The following is a 24,253-nucleotide window of genomic DNA, read 5'->3' as shown; positions in this document are numbered from 1 at the left end:
GGGTGGGGTGGAAGAGCGGCGGGCGCATGCTGGTGACGGAACCGCTCCGTCACCAGCGTCGGTTGCGCTGTGCTTATGACGGAGCGGTTCTATCATGGCCTCGCCCGCTCAATAGAACGCTCAGCGCAGGCGCGGAATTAGCGCTGCGCATGAGCGGCGGGCGGGCCATGACGGAACCGTTCCGTCATTAGCACAGCGCCAACGCAGCTGATGACGGAGCGGTTCCGTCATCACTACACAAGGGGTTAAATAAGATGCTTAGATATTACCTTGTCAACTGCTGCCCTTCAAGTGCATAAAATAAAAGCTGTGTCCATAGCCGAGTGCTTTGACGTTTAACTTCTGAAAATTAACTGATGCCAATTGAGAAATGCTTTAATTGATAATGTAATTTGGTAAGCAAGCTGCTGCCATGGTGTGTCTTGTCACATTGAGATCAGAAAAACCATTGGACATTTGACAAAGCAGATGTTTTGGCGAGTTTGTTAATGGAAACAGGTTATGGGTGGAATGTATGTTTAGAGGAAGCTGATGCCATAATGTGGCAGCCATGCCCAACAAAACGCACAGCCCATGTAGACATGGTGCTATTGAAACCAGCAGGAAAGCCAAAGAAGGGGAGCAGAAGTGACAAGTAGAGATAAGTTGCAAACTTGCACCTGAGGTAGTGGTGGCCCAATTTATGGACTGAAGAGTACCTTGATAATTATTCTGTTCCCCGCTAGTCAAGTGGATAGATCATAGGAAATGGAGCATCCACAAACGAAAACAAGAGGTAGGCATGCTGCAGAGTTCTGCACAATTTGTAGTCCTAAATAAGACTGTTTAGATACGGGTAAGTAGAGAACATTGGCTTTACCTAACCTAGAGGAAATGGCTGTTTGAATGACGATTCTTTTGCCAAAGACAGAATGTTGCCTCAGGCATGCCAATGATAACTTGTTCAAGTACAAAGTCAAAGGCAAGGTGATGTCATTTGCTGCACCCACATTTCTGAAATCTCTTCACTCTGTTGTTGGACAAGACACCACACTGGAGGGCACCAGGATTAAAACCTCTTTTTTATTAGAGTTACGTTTAAGGCTATTATTCCACATCCAGAAAAGAATTACAAATGTTATTTGCAGCTGCTTTCTCAAGCCTTAGAGACATTTGAATGTCATCTGGGTGTGCATAAAAGGTGAATCTGCAAAACCTGATTATACTGGTTAAGATGACCACAATGCTGGAAACAAGGCTTGAAGCCTTGTGGAACTAGGTATTTCAGTGGGAAATAGGAGGAACTGAATTAAATTGGTCTGTTGGAATAGACCTGTCTCCATCTCTTGCAGCTTGGAGATGAGTCTGGAGTGGTCCATGGTGTCAGATGCAGCTGACTGATGTAATAGGCAGTGGCATGACTTTGCTGCCATTCACATAGCTTCCAAGGCATTAACAAACATAGTCTCTGTGCCCTGATTTGGCTGAAATACATTCGGCTGATTCCAACGCTAAAGAAAATTTCAGATGTGCAGAGAACTCTACATTGACAGCATTTCCCAAAAGTGTGGCTCTGATGATGAGAAGACGTATGGGCTAGAAGACGCTTAAAACCATCAGATCAGTCGTACCATATCGTGTAAGATTTTACACTCAAACTGAAATTTTAAATCTATAATTTCTGTTATTGTGAATAGATGTATATATGGTATTAAACCTTAAATGGTGTTAATACTGCGATATAAGTTCTCTGCACTGGCTGAAATTTGGAAAACAACATCTATCTGCAGGAAATAAGAACACGAAAATCCAAGCATGCAGGTAAAACAGGTAACTAAAAACCTTGAATCAAAAAGAGAATCGATGCGATGAGACTTGAAAATGCGCTAAAATCTGGAGATTGACAGTTATCTGTAATTAAGAACCTTAATACAACAGACAATTGTTATACTTTTAGTCACAGGCCCATAGTTAATTTCCTCCTCTTTGCCCTGTTGTATCCCAAGGGAAGATGCAGGTTAAACCACCGTATAGAAGAGGGAGTCAAACCTGCTAGAACTGCTCAATCTCTTAACACATCACTGGGCAACTCAGTGTTCCAATATTCATGACACGCCTGATTTGGGATACCTTGAACAGAAGTTAATTTTTGTTTCCATCGAATTTACAATTGTGTACCCTTTTTTTAAAACTTTAAGTCTCTGTTTGAAAAGTGAGAATAATGATTGTCTATATTGTAGAATGATTGATCAAACAAGGCATCTGCACGTAATAATCATCACATTTGATGCCTTTTGTGATATGTTACATTGTCGCAATATCTTGTACACACTATTGTGATCCAGTATACATGAATATCACCATATATTAGTCAAGAGTTATCTTGCATCGGCTGTGAGTGGTCTGCTGGATGGTGTTAAACATTGATGGAGGCAATATAGGGTTTTGTGCAAGATGGTGTTTAAGTATGGGGTGGAGGTGATGTTGGGTGTTCTGCTGGATGGTGTTTAAGCATGGGATGGAGGTGATATAGGATGTACTGCTGGGGATGGAGGTGATATATGATGTTATGCTGGATGGGGTTTAAGCATGGGATGGTGGTTATGTAGGGTGTTATGCTGAGTGGTGTTAAAGCATAAGACAGAGGTGATGTAGGGTGGGCTAGAATGTCTTGGTGTCTTGCTTAGAGTCGTGGTTAGTGGATTATAGGTAGATACAATGTTTGTGAAGTTATTCTTTTGACTCAATGTTTACTGGATCATCCATAGTTTGTGTTCTCTGTCGCCAAATATTGACCCAATAAAGACATTTAAAATGAGGGTGAAAATATTTAAAACTATTCACACCTACAACTGTTATATTCATGAGACTGAAGGTTGCTGTCAATTTCCAATGTGAATTCGCAATGGAATTTGCAGCAAGATTAGCCTTGCAGATGTTGTGAAGTTACGGAGGAATCCTGTTATCGTTTATGTCTGAAGGTACTTTCCTCTCATGTGAGTATTTCAAGACATCTAGAGATAGCTGCAGCATCATTTAAGGATGTCCTTGAAGAAATAGTTGCTTCATTGAATCTGATCCACCAGTTACTGCATAGCATACCTGCTAGCTCTTGACTAAGCACTGCACAGAACAGCAGTGTATTTATGTTATACATTTTGAGTCACACTTAATGACTGTCACTTTGTGTGGTTTTATGAGTGAAATAATGAAACTGAATGACAGTACACAATTGGGGTAGAGCTCAGAGTGAAAGTAAGTCTTGCAAAGTAAGCAGATAATAGTGACATTCTCTAAGCATTGTGGAGGTTCAGTTACATATGGGACCATGCATTTAGTATTTTTCTGGGGGTTCTAGGTTTAAACTCTGATCAGCAGAATGAAATTATGATTGAATATCCTGAACATATCGATGGCACTTATAGCCTTAAAGCCTAACCTTTGCTTTGGATGGCTGAACTGGCATCGCCAAGACTGATTGAATCCTGAATTTAAAACATGCCAAGTATATGATGTATGGGGCAGTATGGCAAATCGATGGGTCCTTATTTCCAATCAGGAGATACATGGAAGGGTAATGTAATTGGGAGACGCCTGTGGTTCTCTTTAGGAGAATCCTGTGGCCATGTGTCATCAAAGAAATGGTTTCTTAGAATATTGCTCTAATTTGGATAGTTAAACAACTCTCCTACTCCTTTGCTTAATGCGCTAAAAAAAGAGTAGGAACATCACACAAAAAAATGATGGATGAAGTGTTGAAACTTTTCAAACACTCGCCCCCACTCACAGATCTGAGGTTAATCCATTGTTATTGTGCTTGCCACGTCACCCCAGTTTGGACCCAGCCATATGCAAGTCCAACCCTGGGAACAGTCCAGCCCGAACTGCCAAGCCAGGTCCGCTCTGGACTGGAAACAAGCAACCAGGGACCGGTTTCTGGGTGTCACCCCTCATCAGCCAGGCTAGCTTGAATCCAGTGGCGCAGCGAGCAAGGGACCCACGTCTGGGCATACCCTTAGCCAAACCCTGATCGGGGACTGGGGTGAGTGTCTGAAACGTTTCAGCACTCTGTCCATCATCTCCTTGTGTTTGCTTATAAAGAGTTGACTTGTGCTGTCACTTGGTAGTACAGGACCCGGGGATTCCATACAATGACAGGGGAAAATTGGTGAAGTTGCAGGTTGTAGATGGGATATTGGGTAAGAGGTTTGACAGTAGGTATCTGTTGTCTCTGTGGTGCACCAGACTCACCGGACCAGTGCCCTCCATCCCCTCCATACTTAAATTTAAAGATTTTCAAGTTCATGGACTTTTGTAAGTCTGTACAAGGTAGATGACACGATCAGTTGCTGTTCCTCTTGTTCCAGTGTGTTCATGGGATCTTGACAGGTAGCTGGGGTAATATCTTGGGCAATCGCTAATTTCTTGAAGAATGATTAAACCTGTCCATGTTGCTTCTAAGACTGCGGCACAACCGGACACATCTGGATGTGCGATAGGTGCATGCCCTAATACAGTGACTGATCCGTTTTTCATCGTATATTTCTGGCAGTAGCAATTGCCTTTGTGTAGACTTGTTGAGAAGTCCAGGAATGGGCAATTTTCAGTCGACTCTGACTACTGTCCTCTCCATTAATGTGAAGAATCCTGTCTTGCGTATCTCTACGTATCAGAGCATTTTCCATGCAAGTGCAGTAGAGTTGCAAACAACAATTGCTGGGGAAGGGAGTGCTGTGTTGTATTTGTTCACCAAGAGGTTAATTGTCAGCCAAGAGCAGTAAATGGATCTTTTTTTTGAAAAGCGAACAGTAGTGAGCTTAATAGTTAAGCCAACAATCCCTAGGAAACTAGTCAATTAATTAAATGAATATTGTGACATATAGACAAAATTAATAGAAACAAAACTAGCTGTGTGTTTACAAAATAGTTTTTTAAAATTTATTTAAATTATTTTCTTCATTTTTGTTGAAAGTTTCTTTTATAAAAAATACATATATTCAATTAAAAGATCAATGACATACATTCTATGATTCAAGAAGATTGTGGAAACATATTGAGAAACAAGGGAAAAAAGGAACACACGACACAAATGACTATGTTGTTAAGTAGGGCTAGTGGAGTAAGCAAAGCAGTGAATGGAGACTCTACGCGCGTTTCAGCTATTGCCTTCTTTAGGAGTCCGTCATTTGCAATAGGACATAAAACACAACAGTAATAATTAGATGGCAAACTATCTTGGGTTTATTTCGTAGCTTTATTCAGGAAAAATTATTCTGTTGGGGGGCAGCGCTCCCGTTATCTTATTATCGTGCGTCTGTTTCTTATTGGTATGCTTCTTGAGAGGCTTGCTGAGATATTTAAGGTAAAGCAGTAGAATGGATGACACTTTTTGTTGAGTAACTGGCTAATTGATACTAAGCGATAGCCAGTCCGGCAGAGCGTGAGACGACTGAAGTACTCTTTACAATATATATGCAGATTCTGTAGTAAATGTAGAAAGCTTATTTCCTTGCTTGATAGTTAAAGGATCCGCGGCGTTAGCAGACTTTATCGGCATAAGACACCATGATCTAGTTGAAGGTGTGTAAATTGTTTATATCATTTCTTAATGAGTAACGGATCCGGAGGGCTTAGTCTACATCGGACGCCGTGATGTAAATGGGGGTCTGGATATCGTGAGTCTTGGTGGCCGAACCAAAGGTAAATGGATCTTGAAATCTTTTTTTACTACGCCTAATTTTCCTGACACTGGCATTCACTGGAGGTGGACGGAGTACCTCGTTTATGTTGTGATCGGTTCACAATTTATCTTAAAACCAGATTTTCTTTAGCCAAGAGTAGGTGCATGTAAGAGTGAGAGATGCACTGAGAATGCAAAATGGCATTGTCCTTTTCTTTCTAAAACAAATATTAATTCGATTACAGCAAATTCTTTCTGGTTAAGGGAGCAGTTTGTTCTGAGGAAAGAAGTGACTTTGGCGTTTGTGAAGTGCTATATTGTTGAAATATCTTGTATTCTTGTATTCACTGTGTTCCTTGGTTTGGGGACACAAAAGTGATAGAGCACAAGAGACCAACAATGCCAATTAGGTTTGTTTAGAAAGCCCTCACTCACCGACCTGGTCGGTGACATGCTTCATCATCGGGCCCCACTGGGTGTGACCGAATGTCACCCCAGTGTGCTTCAACGCCAGATTTACTGCGGAGCGGGTAATGTGAAGATGTGAGAGCTAAGTGGTGAGTTACGTGAACAGAGTGAAGTGGTGAGTTAAAAATGCCTTGTATGTATCAAAAATTGATTTAATGACTGATCATCAAGGGCAAAATTAAAAAATGTGTTGGTAAACAAGGCCAACTAATTTGGATGGTCTGTTTCCAATAACATTAAGTGATAGTGAATGGTCAACATGTTTCTGCCAATGTTGGTATAGTTAACCTGGCATTCGTCAGGACCTAGAGTGAATAAACCCCGGCGGTATGGGCACGCTAAGGCCCACCCTACCAAGGGACGTGAAAGTAAAAAATGTCTGTAGAAGTGCAAAATAAAGGGGGCTTCACCGAACAAAAAGGCGGGAGACACACACCCTCCTTGTCTCAAGGTCAGAGACAACAAAAATTACATGCACCTGTGAAGGCAAGAGGGTACAGACAGACTTGGAGAGACAAACAAACAATTAGTTCTTGGTCAATGAGCCAACAGATTTAAAACCGGTGACTTGTGCTCGTGTGGGCTAACAAGTGCACAACACACGACTAGTAGCAGAGGTGCGTGGCTCTGCCTGTGGCTGTATCTCATTTATATTACTTGATAGCATTAACAGTGTCAAGCCAGTCTTACGTGAAGTACGTATCGTTTGAGCACATGAATACAATGCCCATCAGTGCGCCTGTGTAATATCATGCGCTGCGAGGAAGATTCGTGACATAATGGGGAATGGCGGTACGATAGTGAACCTGAACCGTAACACGCTCACTGTTAACAACCAAGCGATCAATGGGCCAAAGGCCTGTGACCACTAACCCCATCCAAGCGTAGTGAGATAGACAGGTTCTCACTTCAAAAGGGATGAACTTTCACCCCATAGACCGCGGGAGGGGGGTGACTGCGTATTTGGCACATCCTGCAAAATGGGAAAGGAACAGATAAAGGGACGGGCTTAATATCGAAGCTTCAAAGGTACTTAGCTCTTATGCTCTTACTCTTACCGAGTATTTACAATATTTATGTTGGCAATATTAGCACAGTCGACGGGATCTCACACTATTTAAATGGCGTGGCATAATGTGGGATGTATCTAAACAGAGTCTGATTACTGGGAGCATAACCATTGACATCGCGTGTCAGTGTCAGGGGACGGGCGAGTGAGGGCGAGTGAATTGCCGGTATAGTGCCCTTACAGCTGCTGCTCGTAGTTGTTGGCTGAGTGTGGTCCACATAATGCCACGCCATTTAAATAGTGTGAGATTCCGTCGACTGTGCTAATATTGCCAACATAAATATTGTAAATACTCGGTATCTTCACCAGCATGGGCATATCATATTTAAGCCTCCCGCTATGAGCCACTTCATTTCCGTATTGATACAACGCATTGCGCTGTCTACAGCTACTTCTTTCCTATGTTGATACAACGCATTGCGCTCTCTAGTTTGTGAATGTCTCTGCGGGTTTGTTTATCCCGGGCTTGCACTCCCATTGGCTATTTTTCACGCATGCGCGCCACATGCCACGCCCAAACCCGGAAGAGCGTGCGCTGATCACCGAGCCCCGCTACATATACCGGCTTGTCTTCCCAGGTCCGGATCGGCGAGACCCAGTTCTGAGGTTTGATCAGGTGGACATTAGGGTGCCTGGCGTCGTGGGCGTGAGTACTGTTCCGGCCGCACTCTTCCATAAGAGCTAAGTACATTTGAAGCTTCGATATTAAGCCCGTCCCTTTATCTGTTCGTTTCCCATTTTGCAGGATGTGCCAAATACGCCGTCACCCCCCTCCCGCGGTCTATGGGGTGAAAGTTCATCCCTTTTGAAGTGAGAACCTGTCTATCTCACTACGCTTGGATGGGGTTAGTGGTCACAGGCCTTTGGCCCATTGATCGCTTGGTTGTTAACAGTGAGCGTGTTACGGTTCAGGTTCACTATCGTACCGCCATTCCCCATTATGTCACGTATCTTCCTCGCAGCGCATGATATTACACACGCGCACTGATGGGCATTGTATTCATGTGCTCAAACGATACGTACTTCACGTAAGACTGGCTTGACACTGTTAATGCTATCAAGTAATATAAATAAGATACAGCCACAGGCAGAGCCACGCACCTCTGCTACTAGTCGTGTGTTGTGCACTTGTTAGCCCACGAGCACAAGTCACCGGTTTTAAATCTGTTGGCTCGTTGACCAAGAACTAATTGTTTGTTTGTCTCTCCATGTCTGTCTGTACCCTCTTGCCTTCACAGGTGCATGTCATTTTTGTTGTCTCTGACCTTGACACAAGGAGGGTGTGTGCCTCCCGCCTTTTTGTTCAGTGAAGCCCCCTTTATTTTGCACTTCTACAGACATTTTTTACTTTCACGTCCCTTGGTAGGGTGGGCCTTAGCGTGCCCATACCGCTGGGATTTATTCACTCTAGGTCCTGACGAATGCCAGGTTAACTATACCAACATTGGCAGAAACATGTTGACCATTCACTATCACTTAATGTTATTGGAAACAGACCATCCAAATTAGTTGGCCTTGTTTACCAACACATTTTTTAATTTTGCCCTTGATGATCAGTCATTAAATCAATTTTTGATACATACAAGGCATTTTTAACTCCCCACTTCACTCTGTTCACGTAACTCACCACTTAGCTCTCACATCTTCAGATTACCCGCTCCGCAGTAAATCTGGCGTTGAAGCACACTGGGGTGACATTCGGTCAAACCCAGTGGGGCCCGATGATGAAGAATGTCACCGACCAGGTCGGTGAGTGAGGGCTTTCTAAACAAACCTAATTGGCATTGTTGGTCTCTTGTGCTCTCTCACTTTTGTGTCTCCAAACCAAGGAACACTCTTTTGTTGTTTTCTTTCTAGTTACAGTGGGGACTAAGAGTGTTCACTTCTTTCCCTACCTCTCTTTTTTTTTGATTTGTTCTTGTATTCACTGTCACGACACATTAGAAAGGAGTTGTCTTGCATCGACTGTGTTATGCACATCACATACAAACTTACAAAAACTTGATCCATCAGAAGACAAGCGAAAAATGAAAACCTCAGTGTACCTTCATCTCCCTGAAGTGTGAATTATCTCATCTGTTTGAACTTGCCATGGACTTAATTTGTCCAGGTGATTGATTGCAGGTGGTGGGCATCTGCACTCATGTAGAAAAATATAAGTGCAATGGCGAAATGTTTTTCTTAATAGCCCGATGCTGGCATTGCCATGTGCTGGTGCTGCCGAATACGCTTTTTTCTTCCACCACCCTATACTTGCTGTATATTTACCAGACTCTTCCATGCTCCTTTTTAGCCCTACTTTTTGTCTTTGTCAAAGTTTTCCTATCCTCCTCTTCCTTCTTTTTCTATCCTTCTCTCTCTTGTGCTGTGGAACACATCCTGGTGATGAGAAATAAGTAATCTCCCCAGAATTGAGTACATTTGCAGAAATTAAGGGCTGGTGCTTATTCTTTAAACTAACACTTCTTCTTTACAGATCTCAATCAATACACTCAGTTTTTTAAACCACTTTAAATTAATCCCTCTAGCAGGCCTACATATTTACCTCTGTTCGTCCTGCCTTTGGCCATTTGTTTTACTTCAGTCTTCACACCTCTTGCAGCTCTCTACCTCCAATCCTTTTCTTGAACAACATTCTAGAGCTCAGGAGCCAACAGACAGACAACACTATTCAAAGGTGATAATGAGTCCTCATCAAACACTGAAGGATGTTCTATCTTCCCAGCTTTCGGTTTGCCTGCCCCATTTGGAGGTCAGGCAAGTTTTGAAGGCATAACCACAACTCGCCCCAATGTTAAATACCATGTGCTCCATGCTGCGGTCCACTGGCGTTCTGCCCTGCCGGCACCATGTCAGTCAATTCTTTCATTGTCTGCAGGAAAAAGACACATGATAAGTTGATGGATGGCTCCCAGGGCCTCTAGGAAATAGTTTTTTGGTTTCCTAAAACCAAATTCATTGTTTGGTGGTGTAGGGGTGTGGTGGGGGGTTGGGGGGGGGGGTGTTCCTGTAGGGAACACAAAAAGATGCACAACAGTCCACTATTCCTACTATGGCATGGAGTACCAGCTGGTGTAATTTTTACCAAAGCTATTCCTATTTTTGGGCGACAGAACTTTTGGTGAAAAAACCAAGACAGAAAGAAGAGCTAAATATGGCAGTCCAGTTGCTGTTGGTCCAGAGGAGGTGATTCCCTCACCGCCTGAGCAGATTAGTGGCTGGTCCTCCAAGCCTAAGTGATACACAGTCTTTAATTTTTCAGTCTAATATCTTCAGTACTTTCAGGAAGAATGACTGTCAGTCCCTTGAGTTCCACGTGGAGAGCCCCTCTATTCGCTTTCATTTTATGAACACTCAGCTTCGTAATATGTGTATTTCAGATACTCCTGAAGGTAAACCATATCTCAGACTAATTTCTTCATGAATTAAATAATCTTACTTGGTTACCTCTAAAGAACAATTAACATTTGAATAAAATGAATAAAAAATAATTGGAATCAGGCTAATAGCCAGCGAGACAGAGTAATTTAACATGGCTTTCTTACAGAATATTAGAATGCTAAACGGTTAAATGAAGAAACGTTCATTTAGCGCTTTGTCGATGTGTTCGCTGTGAGTGGTTTTAATACTTCTATAATGACTGAAATGTTATTGTATGTTTGGAATTAACACCTATTATCTGCACCTCGAAACGAGACAAATAGTAGAATGTGCTTATTATTTTTGAAGTTTGGTCTTGTAAACAAATATGAAAATAAATTATTTATAATGAATAAGTCTTTTCTTGTGGTTCATCTTTTTAATTCATTCGTACACTTTTTAACAAACCTATAAGGTCACCAGAAAGAACGACACCGCAATCTGATAATTACTAGCAAATTCCAAAGCAATAAAATGGCTGATTCATGGGAAACAGGGCTGACGTCTCTGTTGTTAACTTTGAAGACATTTTTCAAATGTGTTCGGTTTCCCATGTGCTTTGCTTACACTGCGTTAATTTCGTATTTAGTCCTATTGAAGAAGCACATGTGCACAAACGCGAAAAGGGTGCGGTTGACCGTCAACCATTAATGTCATCTTCTGGTCTTGCAGGTCCACCACCCCCAGGATTGGAGACATTCTGCAGAAGTTGGCCCCCTTCCTCAAAATGTATGCCGAATATGTCAAAAACTTTGATAATGCCATGGAGCTGATGAAGTCATGGATGGAGCGGTCGGCCCAGTTCAAACTCATTATCCAAGATATTCAGGTACCAGGTCACTGATTGCAGCGCATAAAGGCATTTGCAAACACAAACAAGTTTTTAAAAAAACACCATGCTAGAACGTGCTTCTGAGAGGTAATAGTTCAAGCAAGCTATGTTAGCTCTTTGTCACTAATGCAAACAAGGGATTTAATGCGGGAGCAACCCTGCCAGCTCTACATAGCAAACACTCAGTTTTCTGAATATGGGTCATTCATTTAAAACTGCAGCCATTTAGGAAAGTGCCTTCTATGCTATTAATTTAAAGCAATCTCTCCATTTTTAAATCCATTCCTAGGGCTTCGTCATAAATAAGAATGCGGACACTGAAAAAAATGAAAACAGAAATGTCCGTTTTTAAATAAAATGGCTCGAATTACAGTATGGATTATGACACTAGAATTTCAACAGGGGACATATGTAATATTTCATTTCCTCAAGGGGCACAAACCCAGCGGCCATCTCTGACATTATCGAAAGCGCCATGCTGTGACGGACTTGAGATGAAGGATGCTGGGACCAAGCCGAGCTGTTCTCTCACACCGTCTGTCAGCTTGAGATTACTTCAGTCCTTCTTGGTGCTGGGTTCACACTGTGCCTCTGTTGGGACCTGGGAAAGTGTAAATGATCTGTGATGGCTTATGGGTTGGTTGGAGTCCACCGTCTCTGTTGAGGCAGCTGCGTTAAGAGATGGTGGAGGTTGAAACATCAAACCAGTGGTCTTTTGGTGTTCATGGTGGAGGGCAGAACATCAGAACTTGTACGGATCAAAGTAGTAGAGAATCAGACAAAACTGGGAGAAAAATGAAATGTGTAAGTAAATAAGACAAGCATTGGCATTGCCAATAGGTCTCACCTTTGGGACCTTATATTATAGCTATCCAGCACAATATCCTTGGTGCAACAATATCATCTGTTGCATGGCTAAACACTTATAAGGTCCCAAAGGTGAGACCTATTGGCTATGCCAATGCTTGTTTTGCATAGTTCTGGATTTGACGATTAACACAAATCGGTTCATTACAAAAAAAAAAAAGAAGAAAATTGTCCAACTCAAATGGACAGTTACTAAATTGCAGCAACGTGTGTTGCTGTGCAGTCGAGGGCACTTCGGAAAGGTTGACTCTAACTTTCAGTAACATTCCTGTACGATTAAACTAATACGGCGAAACCTGTGCCCAGACAGTAAGGTGTAAAAATGGCAAAATAATGAATCGATACCATCACAAAATGTGCCACATTATGCCACATAATTAAGATTTCCTTGTTACATAATTTAATGAACCCAGTCAGATATGTTGTTCCTGCCTTGCCGCATAATTCCAGTGGCCCTGCTCATACCAAGTTAAACCGGGCCGGACTGAGAACCAAAACCGGCCCTGGCAAAGTGCTCGGCCAGCCCCCTGGGGGTGCAACCGAACTCTTTGCCGGGGCCGGTTTGCGGCCGATTTTGTTAAAGGACCGATTTTACAGCTATGCTGCAAAAACGGCCCTGTAACAAAAACGGATCTAGGGCCCAAAACCGGCCCCCACCCTTGCGGCGCACCGGGGGATTGCCCGGTGCCCTCAACGGCCAGTCCAGGCCTGAAGTTAAACCGAGAAACTGAGCAATAGGCAACTCTGGGTGTTCAGCTTAAGCCCCCTGCCGACACCAGCTGGATTCCCCTGGGATTACTGCTAGAGTAGTACAAATAGATACTGCACTGCCACTGCCTGCCCAGTGGCGCAGCAGACTCTGTCCCATCTAATCTAGAGATGCCCCCACATGCACTAGGCCTCGCAGTCATCAGTGTCTTGGACTCGTGCAGGGACCCCCTCCACCCCCAGCACACCCAGGGTAGCCTCAGTCTCCCCAGGACAGACTTACGTTTCGCGGGGGTCCGCTTCGGAGGTTGTTGTAATAGCCTCGTTGGTAAGTGTGTCGGTCGGCAGTGTAGCGACTTCCCTGGACAGGGACACCCTCTGGGCCTCGGCTCCCTGCGGAGGAAGAGAAACGGTGAGAGGAGGACACTGAAGAAAGGACAGAACAGTACACCCTGGAACCGGAGCTGTGACCCACCCAAGGGTTTACTAGAGAGAGTAACTGTGGGACACGGCGGTGGGTGGAAATAGGGGCCTGAGAAGCAAACCCCGCCAGCCATGTGGCCACTCGTGGAAGCTCGGGTGGAGCCCAGACGGCCCATGGCACCAGACAGGACTGCTGATTTGAAGTGGCGGCCCGCTTCAGGCGCTCACCATCACGGAAAGAAACGACCCCCCACCTTCCGGTGCCACCAGCTTCACCATGCCACCTGGACTGCCAGGCAGAGCCGGCCTCTTGGAGGTGGGAGGACTGGCTTCAGGGTACGTGACCCGGAAAGAGTGCGCCAGGGACACAAGACACCACTGCTCACCTTCTCTCCGGCGACAACATCGAACTCCACCGTCTCGCCATCTCCTACGCTGCAAAGGTACTTCCGGGGATTGTTCTTCTTAATTGCTGTCTAGTTAAAAAAATAAGAAATCGGTCATAACAGGTTGCAGGGTTACATTTATCACTCAGTCAGTTTTGCAGTTTACTCAATGTATCAACCGCTGAGGACCAGAAGCGAGTGAGGTGTCTTAGGCATCCTACCGGTGAGCTGCATGGTTAACTCACTAAACGACTCACTCACTCATGCAGCCACTGGCCTCTTGGAGGTGGGAGGAGTGGCTTCAGGGTGCGTGACCCAGAAAGAGTGCACCAGGGACACAAGACACCACTGCTCACCTCTCCGGCGACAACATCTAACTCCACCGTCTCGCCATCTCCTACGCTGCAAAGGTACTTCCGGGGATTGTTCTTCTTAATTGCTGTCTAGTTAAAAAAAAATATGAAATCATTCATAAGAACTCATACACCAATACAGCCACTCACACACTGAATCAGTCACCCATGGAGCTACTCACACGCCTACTCACTCACCTATACAGTCAATCACACACCCACTTACATACTCCTACAGATACCAAAACATACTCTCTCACCTGTGCAGTCACTGACACAAGCACACACTCACCCATACAGTGACTCATATACCCCTTCATTCACCTATACTGCCTTTCACATACCCAGTTACTCACCCATTTACCAATGACAGATCCACTTACTCACCCACACTGCAATACACACACACTCACCCATACAGCCCCTCACAAGCACACTAACCCATAGAGCCACTGACTCACCCACTCACTCATCCATGCAGGCAGTCCCACCCCCTCACTAACCCACACACCCACTCAGACAACAAATCAATTACCCATACAGTCACTCACGTTCCCACTTACACACTCGTACTCCCACTCATTCACCAATGCACCTTGGTATATATATATATATATATATATATATATATATATATATATATATATATATATATATTTAACACTCATAAATGTTTTTAAAAAACTCCAGTCACTGGATGATGTGATCAGTGATGTGATCAATGATGTCATTTGAGATTTCATCAGTTATGTCACTGACCATGTCAAGAGTGATGTAATATGTGAGGTTATAAGCAGTGCATTGCAGGGGTGTGATTTATAATTACTATAACAGCTGAATTTCACTGGTTTTGTACGAATGAAATCGGAGTCAGTGTTCCAGTGCAGACCGAGGTAAGGGCATCCTCACCGTCATGTGGTCCTTGACAAAACCAAATGCCTTTGAAAGTAAATTTGAAATGTACATTTTATTTAATTGTTTAGTTAATTTAAACCAGAACAATTAAATCAATTTATAATAAAAGCAGCATTTAAAATCTTTTGAACTAAGTTGCCAATCAAGCCCCATAAAATAATACCTAACTGCAACCTTGCATATTTGTCTAAATTGACCAACAAGTCATCAATTTCAGAATGGAGTTAAAATTACAATATAAAAAACTTCAGTTGTCAAGCGTTTGGCTGTTTAATTGCGGTTCCGTCCAGCAATGATTTCTCCAGTTTAATTAGATTTGTAGTTCAATGTGTCCCAGACCTGCCGTTCTTCCGATCAGTAACCCTACGATGATTTGCGTATTATTACTTCCTGGGAGTGATCAATATACGTAAATTATAGACAATCCCTTTACTTACAATTTTTTTTTTTTTTAAATAGTACATCTGTTTGGTTTAAAATCTGCATTTAGTCCCCATGATTAAAACCCCTCTTGGGCTAACGTTTTCAAGGCCTGATTGTGAAGTCAGAGGAATTTTATCAACTTACAGTTCATTTGGGGATCAGAAGGATCTAGCCCTTTCTTTATAGGAGATCTGCAGGTCCGTACACCTCTGTTGCGAAAGGCTTTTCTCAATAAAAGGAGAAGTGCTGGGTACAGTTTCTGGCAGATACTTATCAAATGACTGAGATCTTCCATATGGCTGCCACAGTGTCGACATACTATTGACTCTTTTTACCAGCTTGGATGCTCTACTAATGAAGTTCTACATATTTTGTTTTATTCAATGCCAGTCCTTTATAGATGTGTACATTCTGCCAACTGTATCGTTCATTAGCCGGAATTCCAGACGCACTTGCGCCAGTGAAGCTGACCTAGGAAGTTGAAAAACCTTTTAGTAGGTACTGGTTATTAGATTATTTTGAGGACTGCATCTTTCCATCGTAGGGCCGCACTGCCATAAGTCAAAGTTGGAAGTGTTTTGGCTGCTACTACCGACAGCAGTGGTTTAAACAATGGCCCCTCCAGCTTTTTTGTCAGTGACCTATAAGCTAATGTATTGCACACACACGCCAAGCCATATTGCTTTTCTGCTCATGGTCATTTAATTTATTGTCAATATGAAAGCCCATATATTTTTAATAGGATACTTCCTATAGAAGTTTGCCTTCTAACCAAATGTTCTGATGAGGACCTGACTGGTTGCAAACAAGCATTGTTTTAGTTTTGGATATGTTGATTTTTAGTTTGTTGACTATTGAAAACTCTGTCATTTCAGATAGTAATCTGCACAGGCCAACCATAGTTAAACTCAGTAAGACGACATCATCTGCATATGAGAGACGTGAGAGAAGTAGCGGACACAGTGAGAGTTGGTCTTGTTGAGCTTTGCGGCCAGGTCTGATATGAATAGATTGAACAGATGTGGGGCCAGCACACCACCTTCTTTCAAGCCCTTACTTGTGTGAAATGTTCTCGAAACTCTAGAACCATCATCAAGTTTTACTCTCAGCCAAGTTTATGAGTAGAATAGCATTAGGCCTCTTAAACTTCTATCAGGATCTTCCAGGCCCGGAGTTTGTTCCACAGAAGTTGCCGATCCACGCTATCAAACGCTGCCTTTAAATCAATAAAACAAAGAATGTAATATATCACACCGACGTTGACCTGTTTTTTCTATTGTAGTGTGGAATTATCAATGTAGTCATAACTTTTTATGAAATATAAAGACTCCATTAATTAATTTCAGAATAGTTTTCAGTTTAAGTTATATTTAAAGGTAGATTGCCCTGGGGAATCATTTCCATCTGAATTATTTAGTCTGTACTATTATCCACCAAAGAACAAATTTTGTTCTGTTTCGTTGTAATTATCAAAGTGGACCAATTTTTTTAAACTTCTAAAGTGCCAAGAAGCTTAGTGCTTGTAGACCGGCTTCTTGGAGGTTGCATGCACTCTCGTATTCAGCACAACAGCGGTCTTCAAATATTTCACTAGGCCAATGAATTGAAGTCTGTGCAGTGGTTCCAAAGCAGTTGTGGCTAAAGAATAGCCTGGTGCTGTAAGACCGCACCCAGGGTGCAGTGCACTGCACCTCCTCTTGAACCCTGCACACTGGCTTCTCCTTGGCAGCTGCCAGTGATGCCGACAGGTACTGGGATGAGAGGGAGAAAGGGTCAGGGGTGCTGTGGTAGGGGCTCAGACTATGACATAAGAGGGGGCAGGGGCTGCCATTCCTAGCTTTCATGACAGTGGAGAAAACACAGCAAGATCTCCATAGTGATTGTGATACTGGGATAGGCATACATCACTCACTCTCCCAAAGGAACCAGCACTTTCACATGGCCTGATATCATGAGACATGCTTGCACCACTCTGCAGCTCCTGTACGTTTCCAATGCACTGAAACCACATCTGGAATATAAGAGCATGCAAAGGAGAACAGACAGTTGGTCCTGGTTAGGGGTTTAAAGGAAAAACAGAAATGACATGCGAAAACTATTGTGAGCACATATGCACTTACATAACACCTAGTGCCAGGCTCATACACAGATGCATACAATACGCCTTTTGACCAGCGCTAGAAACACAGACATAACAGACCCTGGGTTCCAGGGTCAGATAGATTTACCAGTGTTTCTGGCACGTTCGTAGCACCCACCTTTGATTTGTGGCACATAAATGCATAATGCACATTTGACCAGTATTGTGGGCATATGAAAAGCGCATGAATCATACAAACACATGACCAATGTCAGGGGCAGAAAGAAAGCACACACATTGGGGCAGGATCGTGGGCACACACCCATAGAACACAGGAACAGGCCAAGCACACACACAAAGCATGATCATGAGACAAGAGCACATAGAGACGGTACACATGAGGCAGTAGTATCCATGTGCATCTGGTGTTGGGCATCAGTGTGCCTGTTTAGGTTTCAGGCAGGAAAATATTTAGTTAGAAAACAGATTTTTTTTTTTAATTTGTGTGTCTTCCTCTTAAACTGCATTATTTGGGACTACTGTCTAGCTTCTTTTCAACTCCAGTACCCAACCAAGCCCAGTCCAGCCTCCTAGGATGGCCAGGTACACCAAGCCAGTCCCAGAGTTCCCCTCTGCCCACTCTGGCTGTCCATCCTGAAATCGACCTGGACGCGTAACATATGAGAAGAGCAGGCACATTGGCTGTCAGCCGAAGGTGCCCAAGTTTAGCCCTTCTGCTGTTTGTGCCATGAAGGGTTGCGATTCCATTCCTTAAACCGCCTGTTCTTTGTCATCCCAATCTATCCACACAGCCCCAATCACACTGCACCGTAGGCAGCATGTTCAGGCAAAACCAAATATTCTGCACCCCATCGAACATATTTCAGACATGCCATGTGAGCCACTCAGGTTCATGAACACATTTATAGGTGATACTCAACACCTGTGCGCTGTATTGCAAGACCTGATCCAACCTCTGCACATAGACAACCGTAACAGCACCACGTCAGAGCCTAGTATCGTGCCTCTCTCCTCTCCGCACTTGTACATCTTGCTGCCTGTAGTCTTTTGTTCTCCATCCATCACATATACTCTACTTACAAGCAAGGTCATGGCTGCATGCCCTCCTTCATGCACAAATACAGCATCCCACAAAGCATTTCCTACCTGTTCATATAAATAGGTGGCAGACTGCAAGCCCTCCTTGTGAACGGTTTTGCTAATCCACATAAATCGTGAACCTTTTCAAATGTTGAATCACACCAGATTAATGTGTAGCCTTGCATTCTAAGGCACCTGAACATTGATGCCTTGGGCATGCATGCCACTGCTCTTCTTCACTCTCGTGCTGCTGTTGTGTTGACTTTCATAGCTTCCAAATGTCCCCAAGGTAATTGTCTCATTTTAAATCAGTCCAGACCTTTTAACAGACATCACATTGTATTCTGAAATTTGAGCTTTTTCTGTTAACATTGTAACTATGAGCTCAAAAACCACAGCAGTAACGTGTGTTGGGTAAAAAGGCAGGATTAGCTGAAGATATTGAGAGAGCGCAAATTTGAATAGAAATTATGTATAGGCCGTATTTACAAGCACATCGTATAACGTAGGAATGAAACGTATATCGTAACGTGAAGTTGACACTTATAGTATAAAGTTAACTGATGTAATCAACGTAATATAGGAAATGTAACTATATTCACTTTAGAACATGTATTAGATTTAGAAGGCCCGTGTATGTAGTAGGCTGATATAGAGAAAGTATAGAAATGCTTACGAAATGTAGAACGTGCAAAGTAGAATTCATGTACGTGTGAAACGTTAAATGGAGAAGCGGCGAGAAATGTAACGTGGAGAAGTGCGCAGAAAGTATACATACGACGACGTAACGAATAAGCATATAACTTCGTACTCTATATATTATATATATTCTATGTAAAATGTATTCAAGTATAATCAAGACTTTGCTAAATACGAATATATAAATGTGTGCTAAAGGTTATACTGTGTAGAAGGCTTTTTGTGAAAATGTTAGAAGGAGTTAGATCATTTGTGATTCTAACCTGACTGACCAAGGGTTAGCAGGAACACAGTCCAATGTATATAATTTAGCGGACGTATAGGAGTCGTAAATAGCTTGATGTGAACGTGAGAGCCAAGAAGTCTAGCACTTGTTAGATTTAAGGTGACAACGCTGGACAAGGTTTATGGCCTGAACGTGATGAGAAGCGCTAAGAATTTGAAACTTGTTTTTGAATGACCATTCACAGGACCTAGAAGGTCAAAGAATAGCAGTTGTAAGTTAAAGTCTTGTTTAAGTTCATATGATTTCTGATCTGAAAGTGTCAATTGAAATTGCCAATAAGAAGATGAAGATGACATCTAAAGAAGAAAGGTCAACTTAACGGACGGCGAAAGAGATGAAGCAATGGAAGAAGCCAGAAGCTGACATCATCTGGGAAAGTCCATGGTGGGCGTCAAGGGGCGTTCCACCCACACTGTGATTGTGTATTTTAGGGACAGCACCCTGGGGAGGAGGTAGCAATTGGAGATTAGGAACAGCGAGACGAATTGCTCAGAGCGAAGGCAAGGGTAGATGACTTGAGCAGATGCGCTGAGAGAGATCAGAGCGCAAGAGAGCAGTAGGCCGAGGACCCTTAAGAAGAGCGGATGGGTAGGCAGAGAGGGTACTGCTTCTTAGACTTAAGTTACCTTTAGAGGCTAAGAGAGTTTGAACTTCTTTGGGAGTCAAACTGCTGACACCTTTTTAGGGAAGGAACTAACGAAGTAGGGATGTCACTTAGTACAGAGTAGGGACAGATTTAACGTGATACTTTTCTCTTTCTGTAGACGACGCCAAGGAACCACTTCACATCGAAGCTTTAAATTGCTGAACGTGGAATTGATTTTGTATTCCTTTGTATACTTTGATCCTGAGTGGATTGTATTTGCATTTTACTTTGACTTTTATATAAAACTTTTAAACTTCATCAGTTGTAAGTGGTTCTTCCGAGTGGCGTCCGTTAATGGGGTTAGTCTAACCTATGCGGGGGTTGTCTTTTACTCAATGACAGATACTATCGGTCCAAAATAGATGAATGAGATAAGTTATTAAATTGATCATAAATTGATATCAAAATCTCATTCCCCGCAGTTGGTAGCAGAGAAATGATGGTTATCTTCTTGAGGAAGACGACCTAGGCCAGGTTTAGTTTACCCCAAGGTCCCTAGTCATCGACGACCAGAAGAAGAATCCCAGCCGAAGACGGTGCTGACGGTGTGTCGAGAGAAAAGCAGCAGAATCGGTCGAGAGTGAGTATAAGGGTCATGCGTTGTAAGATTGCGGTGTTTTATGTTGTTCCTGTGTTGTAATGTCAAGCGGAGTTGAATGCCTGTAGTGTGATTGAGGGAAGGTTGTGAGCGCGCGCAACCGGATGAAATCTTATGTCCAGAGGACTTAAGTGGTTCGGGTGTATCGAACACCCAGAGTAATTTGTCTACCATTGAAAGGGGGTCATGAGGTACCATTGATTTCCCGACAGACCGATGATAGGGGGAGCGTATGAGTGAGTGAATGAGTAACGGACGCTGGTCGTACGTTTACTGTGTGTAAGTAACCTATCAGTTGAGGCGATCGTCTGACTGTAAGAGGGAAGACGTTTCGTCAGTTGAGGTGACAATTACAGTTAGACTGTGGCCGTACAGTCGGAGAAAAGTGATCGCTTGGACGGAAGTAGTCATTTTTCAGTGTATGAATGAAAACGCATGTGAAATCGTGAGACAAATTGAGAACGGAGGAGAATTGCTGCAAGAGGGAACGAGTGACGTCAGCCTAGAACCGCGCTGAGATTGGTTAGTTTGTCAGACGTCAGCGAAGAGTCGCGCTGAGATTGGCCGATTAGCGAAAGCCGTGTAGGGATTGATTGGTTGGTTGTCAGTGGGACGTAAACAAGGAAGAGTAAAGGGAAAATTGTAAAACATCGAAAATGAAGTGTTTTAAGAGTTTAAGAGCACTCTTTAGGAGAAATAGAAGAAACTTATATGCCGGAGAGGAAGCTCCACCAGAAGGCACACCAGCTTATTATATGGCAGTGAATGTAGGCTTGCACTCGATACTATGGATTTCCGAGTGGAATAAGCTAACGGAAGGGAGTAAGGAACTGACGTTTCCGAGATTTGGAACGTTTAAGCTAGATGTGTTGAACGAACTGAAAGCGACGATGCTTTCAACAAGACCTCTACCGAGGCCAACACAGTTTGAAGCACTTAGTGTATGGTTTAGAACAGCACACGAAAAGAGCGTAAAGAGGCGCCAAGAAAGAGTGAGAAGATCAGTAAAGGCAGTACAGGATGCTAAATGGGACGAGGAAGCTAAGAAATGGAGGGTGCAAAAGATGGAAGCGGACAAACTGTTCACCATGATAGAAGCCACGGGAGAAAAGAAACCTCTAGAGGAAGAAGAGGAAAGCGAGACAGAAGAGGAACTGATAGAGAGGCTATTGACAGATAGACCACCTCCGTACAGCGGAGGGGCCGCAAGTCCTATATTACCACAAGAGGACGGAGCTAGATGGGGAGAATATAAATCGATCCCAGTATCAGAGTGGGATGCCAAGAAAGAGGAGGAGGTACCTCAATCTAGTTCCGAACAGAGAGTAGTGGGAAGATCCGTGGTCCAGAAAATGCCAGAAACACAACATGCAAGGTCTTACCAAATGCCAGATGCTCTACAAGTACCGGTTACCATAGGCCCTATTGTGTCAATCTACAACCCAGAAGGGGTCCAGCAGGAGGAACAGGCACGATGGGACAGGGACAGGGCAGAGATGGAGAATAGGGATCAGAGACAGATATTAGCACCGATGAGTCGGAGTACCCCATTAGATGCGGCAACAGGTCCCTGGGTAGAACAAGGGCGTCAAAGAGGGCCAATGGACTTAAGGGGACCAAAACCGAAGACCTTTAAGGAATTAAGGGAATACCTGAAGGATTGGGATACTGCCGAGGAGATTAGGAATAAAAGTGTAGAAACAGGAGCTGAGTGGAGAGACCAAGATAATCGGGTTCTCTCTCATTGTGGAGCTGGCGAAAGCAGCCCGGAGTGGGAGAGAGGGAGTCAGGAAAGCAGAGGAAATAATTGTCCTACTATTAGCGGCAATAGGCAAATGTGCGACGACAGGAGTACAGGGTGTGGCGAAGTGCCTCGCGTCACCTTTAGTGAAGGAGAACAAAGGACGCAGGAGTACCGTAATACTTTCAGATGCACTCACCATACCCCGGGTGAAACAGTGCAACATTGGAATCACGGAAACATGGAGAGTCGCGAAGCGTCTCGACATGCATCCGGCGATAGTAGACAAAATCATGACAATGTAGGGAGTCGCGAAACGTCTCGCCATACTTCTGGTGATCAGGATCGAGATCGCGGGAGCATGGGGAGTCATGAAGGACCTTATCGTTTATTGAGCGACACCAGACAGCAAGCGAGTTATAGTGATGTTGAACAGAACGGTGGATCCTATCTCGTATCTGGAGAAACCGAGCCGAAACGACGCAATGTAGGGATGGGGGATGGAGTAATGTTCCACCACACCCCACGGGAAGATGGAAAGGCTTGGGATCTAGAGAGGTGGGAACAAAGAGATGGAAGGAAAACTCCTCATAACTCACCTGTGTTCAGGCGTAGGGCGCATAGTGGAGGTGAGAGGGGTATGAGCGAACCACCTAGGACTGACATACTGAGAGCTGAAATAAAAGCAAAACGGCTCGATGTAATGAGTTTAAAGTCAGACCTAGATGAAATAATTGATGGCACAGTGGCAATAGAGAGATTAGAATTGTACGCACCAGATGAAATATTGTTTTTATCCAAGGATGTTACTCGGAGGGCGAGGTCAGCTCATGAGAATTTAACTAATTTGGCAAATAGATATATGATAGACCTATCACGAACTAAAGCTTTACAGGGTAACCATAGGCTAACTTGCTCGGATCAGGATCTGGATGAGCGTAGAACGATAGCGCTGAAGGTACACATAAGGGAATTGATTCAGAGTATTAGAATATGGAGAGATCTGGATAGATGGGAGGAAAGATGGTCTAAGAAGGGATCCGTAAGAAGGAGTTCGCTTACAAGGTCCCTGGATACAGACCTAATGCGAATGGAAGCATTCCCTTTGCGAGAAATCGCGAACGGAAATTACGTTCATGTACCCTGGAGTAGGGGGGATTTGGCGGCATTTACCAATTCCTTCCCAAAGCTTAGAGAAAATCCCGTCGAGTGGTACAAACAGGTAGAAAGGTTTGTGAAGATCTCGAAGGTACTGTGGATCGACTTGAACACATTGTTCGATATCGTAGTACCCGGAGATTTGTGGACGGCATGCAAGCTTAGTGTTGAATGGCCTACTTGCGAGCCTCCGAGAGATATTCGGACAAATGGTCCATCAGTCAGAGTCATGGAGAAATACGAAAGAGTCATAACATGGCTGAAAGAGAAAGTGCCAGTGCATGATATAGATTGGGTTAAGATAGATCGAACTACTCAGGAGCCGAAGGAAACAGTCCATGAGTTTTATGAGCGATTGCTGAAAGCATTCAAGCAGTACAGTGGGTTAGATGTAATGGATCCTAAGGACATAGGGCAGTTT

General features: G+C 43.6%; 1 protein-coding gene across 6 annotated transcripts in view; it reads left to right on the top strand.

Moving 5' to 3' along the window:
* FGD4 (FYVE, RhoGEF and PH domain containing 4) overlaps positions 1-24,253 on the top strand; it is a 600,857-nt gene that overhangs the window by 510,010 nt on the left and 66,594 nt on the right. For all 6 annotated transcript variants that reach the window (XM_086952768.1, XM_086952772.1, XM_086952773.1 and 3 more), the window contains exon 7: positions 11,289-11,445. In XM_086952768.1, the coding sequence (XP_086808894.1) occupies positions 11,289-11,445 (157 nt within the window). The remainder of the gene's footprint in view (positions 1-11,288; positions 11,446-24,253) is intronic.

Source organism: Lissotriton vulgaris, chromosome 1_2 (genome assembly GCF_964263255.1).
Source record: "Lissotriton vulgaris chromosome 1_2, aLisVul1.2, whole genome shotgun sequence".
Taxonomy (NCBI): Eukaryota; Metazoa; Chordata; class Amphibia; order Caudata; family Salamandridae; genus Lissotriton; species Lissotriton vulgaris.
The sequence above is the reverse complement of the archived record's forward strand: the minus strand, read 5'-3'. Positions and strand labels throughout refer to the sequence as shown.